Below are 7,531 nucleotides of genomic sequence, written 5' to 3'. Positions count from 1 at the left end.
CCTTCGCAAAATCTATGTGCAGGCGCTCCGTATATTCTGTATTGTAGTTGTCAGTAGTGCCGAATATCTTGATGGAGATGAGATAATGGAGGAGGGCATGCAGTTTCGGTATATTGAAGTCGAACCGGATCCCTAAGTCAACAAAGATCTGTTTATTGTCGTGGAAACGGTGCAATGCGTCTTCGAGAAGTCGGAGAGTATCATCCGTGTGCACTGGATATTGTGCGAGAAAACAGAAATCAAGTATGGCACGTGTGGCTCGCACCAGGCGGGCTGACGAAAGATGATTTGGAAGCCGTATATCAGTTACAAAGCCAAGGAGAAGTTGACACATTTGGGCGTGTTCCCGACCAGTGACCTTCGACAGGGTACTGATACCCTTCATGAACAGCCGTATGTGATGATTAGGTGGAAATCGGCGACAGCGAGCGTCGACCTCTGCTGCCCCGCAAGCTTTTGTAACCCATGATATGAAATGCTTCATCACGCCTTGATAGAGCTGGTGTAAGATGTCCGGCGTGATTGACTGGAATATATTCACATAAGGGAGCCCTTCCCAAAACGGGTGCTGGATCGGCTTGATCCCTGCGTGCGCACAAGCTTTGATAAATGCTGTTGGCCCGTCGGCGATGCTTGCGAGAGCGTCCAGTACAGCATCCATATCCCGAAACTCATACGGGTCTTCGGAGTTGCATTCTCCTAACTGGTCATGCGGGACTGGACATCTCGGACACTGCCCCGTCTTGACGCCCGTCACCAAGAGTTGCTCTGGGTAGTCACCGACGAACGTCGCGAACAAAGGATGCACCCGTCGGCGAACCCCATCGCCGCTCGCCATCACTATGCCTACTTCGCCAGCCTTCTTTAGAGGATGGAGAATACGTTGTACACATGAGTGAAAGAGGTTGGCGAGGGTCCGTCGTCGGGCGGCCTTATTGGTGATATGATCAAGCCTGGTGGTTGGCAGGTATCCCATCAGCAAAAAGTGAAATTGACATAAATACCAGGCTATATACATCATCCAACATTGGCATGGTAGGCATGACCCTGACCTGTTGGTATCTGTAGGCACCATAGACATGCACAGGGATAATATAGGTAACTATAGAAGGGCACTAGCTCCATGATTATATATATGACAAATGTTTCAAGGTCTACTTTCTTGCTGAAAATAGCACATGATGATTAGCAAACTAGATTGAGACAGCGCATCTGGTAGAACATGACAAAATCAATCCAGCTATTGAGATAGAATGACTTGCACTTCTCCAACACATTACTTGATGACCAGTGTGGGTTGACTGAAGAACCAAACTTAGGTATTAGGTGACAACCACGAAAGATATCATCCAAGGGGATGATCTGAGCATTTGGGCGTTGATTCCTCATGCTGCGGGATATGGTGTAAAGGTGGAGGTCTTGATCTTCAGTGCGGAAAGGTGTGAACCATTCAATATAAGCGAGGTACCGTGACTGCTGTGGATGACTCTGCAGATATGCTGGGAGTGTGAATATCACATGCACTTGGGCAACCCGGAGACCTTCTAAAATTTGAGGAATTAATTCAAAAAATTATAGAAATGCTGACATACCTGCCAATCCAGTACCAGAAATATAATCATTCCTATCCTCCACCTTCACAAGAACAGTGTCAAAATGATCAGGCCCAGGATCTCTTCCAGAATGGGGTGTATGAGCGGGGATTGCTCGGACTCTATCCAAGCGTTGCTTGGCCTCAAGAATGGGGAGCTGAGGTAGACGGATCTTGACCTGTTTGTATACATCCACACGGTCATATTCATTAGGCAGCATCACCTTGTGGGCCATAGTAGAAGAGCTAGTTTCCTGGAGGTAGGTAGAGAGAGCAGGAATGAACTCTGTCGCCTTGTGCTTTGTAATGATATCTTGGATCTTCATAGCTGGGAATGCTGGCCTATGAGAGAGAAGACACCTGTCTGAGAGCATCGTGGGTTGCTTGCCAGCATAAGTAGCAGGAGCAGCATTATTGTAGCCTTCATCATCAACTTCACATTCACGCTCATGCTCATGCTCATCCTCCTCATCCTCCTCCTCCTCCTCCTCCTCCTCCTCCTCCTCCTCCTCCTCCTCCTCCTCCTCCTCCTCCTCCTCCTCCTCCTCTTCCTCATCTCCATCAGGGCCAGTATCAGATGAGACATTGAGCCAGGCTAGGTAGGAATTGAAGAGCTGAACTGATTCCTGCCTTTCCAGCCACTTTGCCATTTGTTCCACATAGTCGCGTTTGTTGCTTGCACGGTATGCTCAATATGAAGTCGTTCAGGGAGTTCAGTATTGAAGCCATCGGCTGCTCCACGGGACCTGATCGAGTCAATATAATGCTGTAAGGCATGTAACTTGGGGATATTGAAATGATCCCGAGCACCCAGCCTCACAAAGATGTCTTTGTGTGCATGAAATTCTTGGAGTGCTGCCTGCAATGCATCAAGAGTGTCGGAGGTGTGAGTGTGAAATTGAGCATAATAGATGAAGTCGAGAGCAGCCCGAGCAGCTATAGCAGCAGTTGGATGGACAGCACCAGCTAAGAGGCCAACAAAGACCTTCTCCATCTCCTTGAATTCAGTGCCTGTCCATTGAGAAATCAGAGAGATGCCATTCTTGAAATGACGTAATCCTGGGTAGTCAGTCATGCAGCGAAATCGTTCATCAATCTCATCTTCATCTGAGATATGCATGCACCACTCCACAAGGTGATCCTTGAATATCCCCTTGTGCAATTGGTGCAATAGATCAGGTGTCAAGGCAGTGAAGATGTCAGTATGAGGCAAGTCCACCCAGAATGGCTCTGCTACAGAACGTAGGCCCTCAGTCTTGAAAGCTTGAACCCGTCTTCCAGTGGCATGCTGCTCCAGAATGTTCTTTGTGCGCTCTGGGTCCCGATAAAGAGTATCCAGGAGGCTTCCTGAGTCTTCATAGGCAACTCGGCACTGTGGACAGCGGTTCTCCTTGCAACAAGCCACCAAGCAGTGCTCTGGATGGTCCGCGACATAGGCAGAAAGGATTGGGTAGACACGGCGAACCCACCCATCAGCACAAGTCATCTCCACGCCTTTGCGGCCTGCAGCAACAAGTGGCGAGAGCAGTTCCTTCATACAATAATGGAACAAACGATAACCAGCCACAGATCGGGCTCGGTCAGTGAAACAGTCGAGCTTGCTCACAGGAAGATAACCAATGAGCACCATGGCCCGCAAGCTTGGCTGGCGTCGGGTCTGCTTCTCAATATTGCCAATGGTAAGATAAACCGGCCATGCTGACTTGTCTCCACGGAAATTAGACAGCTTCGTCTTGTCCGATGAGATCACCACAGGAGCAACAGTAGCACCCTTTGGTAGACGATCCTAAATCACAATTTAATCACCTCTACATACTACAGGACAATAATGAGTTCCATATACCTGAATGTCCCACCACCAGTCTGCTGTCCACATCTCATCATACACTCGGACACTAGAGGCCTCATCACGGTAGACATGCTCAGGCACATATGCGAGCTTGTCTCGAAAGGCAGGGTTGCCAATCAGCTCCTGAACACACTCGACAGGATCCCGGCGCCACAGCTCCAGATTCTCCGTCATGATCTTCCCATCTTCGTTGAAGCGATCACCACCAACCGTTACAATGTCCCGATGCCATTTTGCCCCCCTTGTAGGAATCCCGTCCACCTTCTGCAGAAAGGACCGGCTGGTCGCATAAGAGGGACATGCACGTTTTGAAATCTGGAGGCAGTGGTCAGTAGACAGCACAACCATGGGTAACAAACATACCATAGGCAACTTCAAGAATTTCTCCGTCTCACCCTTACCCACATTCCGAATCAGCCACTCACCCAGGCGCCAATCGTCTTCATCAGCAAAGGGTGCCCAAGGACAGGCACCCGCAGCCTCCTGCTCCTCCCGGATACGCTCAAACTGTGTCTGACCTGGGCGTAGTGGAGAGCCAGCCGCACGAGGATACTCCTCAACCAATCGTTCATAGGTCTTCGCAACCGGATCATCAACGATCGACTCTGATGACGGCGATGGAGGAGCACCAGTGACAGCATCATGGGCAGGTCGAAACGGGGGAGACAGGGCTGGGTCTCGGGGATCAAGAGGATCGACTGCCTCACCTAGCGCAGGGTCTTCTCCGATAGGGTCCAGGTCAGAGTCCGACTCCGTGTTGAGGTCAAACTCCTCAGAGACGGAGATGGAAAACTCGCGGAGGCGCGCCCGCCACTCAGACCGACATACACGCTGGACATGCATCTTCAAGCCCGCGGGAGTCGGCAAGGCACGTCCACAGAAACCGCACGTCGGCATAGCGCAGCTTTAGCAAAGGATTAGCAAAGGAAGATATGAAATGACAACGGACGTCCGCAACGAACACGCGTGCGAACGAATGCAACGTGACTAATGTGGAGTGACATCACATGATGCGCTCTCGCGTCAATTCCGTGACGTCGACTGCTTTCTAGAGGATTCGACGCCGCGTCGCCCAAAAGTGAGAGATGAGCACATGTCTACGCCCCCATTTCACACTCTCGCAAATGTCAAGTGAGCTCATCTGAATGCTGCCTATCATAGCCTTATCGCAAGCATCATGCCAGCGAAGAATAACAGAAACCTTCCCAGAGTCGAGAAGGTTGTTCACCTATTGGACAGCCGGAAAGAAGGCGGGCGCCAGTGCAAGGCGAGCAACCGATATCAGTCCATAGGTGAGTTCCCGCCAGCTTATCCTGTTGAATATCTGGCAGTCTCACTATGAGCAGTCGAAAATGAAAAGGTGAAAACCAGGGAAGGACGCAATCGCGCCAACACCGCAGCGCTTCGGAGACGGCAAAAGCTACAGGAAGAAAATGACTTCCGTGATAGGGAACACACTCGTGAGTAGATATTCGATTTCGGGATCTGACAGGTTTGATAGAACCCAACACATCAAAGCTGTCGAATCGGAGGACGAGGGCATCGAGGATGGTCTCGCCCAACCGCATGCAGTGGGCACGGTACGTACTGTCACTTAGGTTATCACGGATATGCTAACCCTTGATTTTAGTTTTCTATCCGTTCAGCTGATCCCGCACCTCGCACGCAGAAGAGGAGTGTGCGCGCGCGCAGAATCGTCATGGACTCTGACGACGAGTCACGCACCAAACAGCGCGAATCGCAAGGCAGTGGTATCTCTCAGATTATGAGGCTACCACCAATCCAATCCATCAAGTACTCTAGGGATGGGAAGAGTAGGCTCGTGCGGCGTGCAGGGAAGGAGAATAACATTCGGAATGCCTCAGAGACCGTGCGTCCTGCTCTCGTCGACTGAATTTCTCCTTATCCTTTTATTCTAGATGGTAACGAAGACACTTGTGCGACGCACGACAACCATACCCCCCGTGCGACCGCTCTTGGACGAAGACACGAACTCGCCCCGTCGCCGTCGCCACAGCAACATCTCGGAGGATGCACCACTGAACGAAATGCATGATGCCGCGATTGGCGATAGCGCCTACTGCGACAACGATTTCCAGGATGATGACATGCATGAAGACCCCCCCTACGGCAATGATGACATGTGCAGTGAAGACGTGCGTGACGACAACAAAGGCAATGGCATGCGCGACGATGGCGACGGCAATGAACAACGCACTCGCGCGCACAGCGCTGCTACACGAGGTTCCGCGGACCTGGCTCGATCCGGATCGCTACCGCTCACAGCCCTCTCTGGTGAACGCGAGCAAGTCGAGCCCATCCCGAGCCCTCCGCCATCTCCGACACCTTGCCGCAGGGTGCGCCGTCGTGACTGCTCTGCCACAATGGCGCCCGAAACTGCCCGGTTGACAAAGGTGAGGCGGACGAAAGGTGCTGGAAGCCGTGGCCGTTTCCGTATCAAGGACTTCAAGTCCCTGGTAAGGTCTCTGCTCCTTGATGCTGTCGGCCATTATCGTACACGCGTCTCCACTGAATATGCCTATCCTACAAGCACCGAAGACGACAGATGGGCCGTCGAAGTATGGTCACGGGCCTGCCGCGATGCCGGCACTGATCTGCCAATAGAAGAAGAATTTGTTGGCATGGTTAGTATCCGCAGTTGCTCTTCTGCATTCCCTCGTACCTAACCCTTGATTCGCAGATAACCGCTAGAGCATCACATATTCGCGGGGAATTGAAGACAAAGGCGCGCTCGCTCGTTGAGCTTGCCTATGGCTTAACCGCACCATCCAACCACGACGAACGGCAGGCAAAACGCAACAAGGTACGAGACCTCCTGACACGGCTTGGCTATGCGTATTCGGTGAGTGAAGTCTTTCCGTGGATTGGGCTGCATGCTCCTGACTATCGATAGGAACCCCACCGCCCGGTCAGGCATCTATGAGAATGACGTGATTCAGCGCCTCATCAATGTGACGTGGTTTGCAGACCCGAAGGACGACGGCATCCATTATGGTCAGTACTTTGGCCGACGCATGCCTGTACCTGTGATTGCTCTCGTCCTTACAGCTGTAAGTAATCCTTTTTATGTCCATTGCTGTACTAAGTCTTCGCTTCTTGCAGATCCAGAATGTCTTAGACGAATGGCGGACGGGTGAACGGCAAGACATCGCTTTCAGCAAGAAGCACTATAAGGCAAAGTACGATCAGCACCTGGAAGAACTGGAGCGTTTCCACGACAAGACTAGAAGGTACGGCATCTTACGCACGATACGAAGTGACCTTCTGGAGCATGCACGGTATGTACTTCCATGCAGTCTTTGTCTTAGTAGCAGCTGATATCTTCTTCACTCAGGGAGAATGCTCGTGCACCTCACCCCGACTCGGTGGACCTTGGTCCGGGCCTTGTAGAAGATGACATTGATCACGCGATACAAGACTGGCTTGCCAGATGTGGGGACGTTGGGGGTGTTGTGGACCGTCACGGAGGTGGTCGTGAAGATGGTGCTCCTGATGGTAGCGTAGATGGACATCAGCCTGTGCATGATGATCAGTAGTTGTGTCTCCTCATGTCTTAGGACATCTAATAAATGTATTTCATTGTCTGGTAAATTTGATGGAATGGTAAGCTAGAAAATATGGGTATGAGATGGATTACTGTCAATGCCTATGTTGCCCTATGTTGTCCAATGTAACCTATGAGCCTATCAGCCAATGAGCCAATATCGAAGAGCACATGCCTACAGGACCAACAGAAACCAATGTAACATTGGGTCTGCCTACTGTGACCAATGTATCCGGGGGTATGCTACGAGCCAACCCCTCCAACCGAGACTACAGAGGTTAAGGTAGGATAATAATTTTTTGCAGATGTCCCAAAAGTATGTGGCCACCTTGTGATGGTTTCCGCCGTATTTCCTTTGGTAGGTTGCCAATGGTCATATAGATGGGATATGCGGACTTGTTTCCAAATAACGTCACTTGTGTCTTATCAGACGAGATGATCACAGGGACAATTGTAGCACCAGGTTGATCCCGCTCAATTGCCTTCTAGAGAGTGGTGTTAATCATCCGCTCACAGACGTCACATG

General features: G+C 51.0%; 2 protein-coding genes across 2 annotated transcripts; one reads left to right on the top strand and one right to left on the bottom strand.

Moving 5' to 3' along the window:
- Positions 1-1,185: 1,185 nt before the first annotated feature.
- GLOTRDRAFT_41700 (uncharacterized protein) lies at positions 1,186-3,317 on the bottom strand (the record flags this gene model as incomplete). The annotated part of the gene is made up of 4 exons (XM_007867895.1): positions 1,186-1,544; positions 1,593-1,955; positions 2,037-2,133; positions 2,274-3,317. Coding segments are annotated over 4 exons (1,863 nt in total), but the record flags the coding sequence as incomplete, so codon positions are not given.
- Positions 3,318-5,782: 2,465 nt separating this feature from the next.
- Positions 5,783-6,740, top strand: GLOTRDRAFT_23138 (uncharacterized protein; the record flags this gene model as incomplete). The annotated part of the gene is made up of 4 exons (XM_007867882.1): positions 5,783-6,085; positions 6,142-6,320; positions 6,355-6,511; positions 6,564-6,740. Coding segments are annotated over 4 exons (816 nt in total), but the record flags the coding sequence as incomplete, so codon positions are not given.
- Positions 6,741-7,531: the final 791 nt, after the last annotated feature.

The sequence above is a fragment of the Gloeophyllum trabeum genome (assembly GCF_000344685.1).
Source record: "Gloeophyllum trabeum ATCC 11539 unplaced genomic scaffold GLOTRscaffold_00007, whole genome shotgun sequence".
NCBI lineage: Eukaryota > Fungi > Basidiomycota > Agaricomycetes > Gloeophyllales > Gloeophyllaceae > Gloeophyllum > Gloeophyllum trabeum.
The sequence above is the reverse complement of the archived record's forward strand: the minus strand, read 5'-3'. Positions and strand labels throughout refer to the sequence as shown.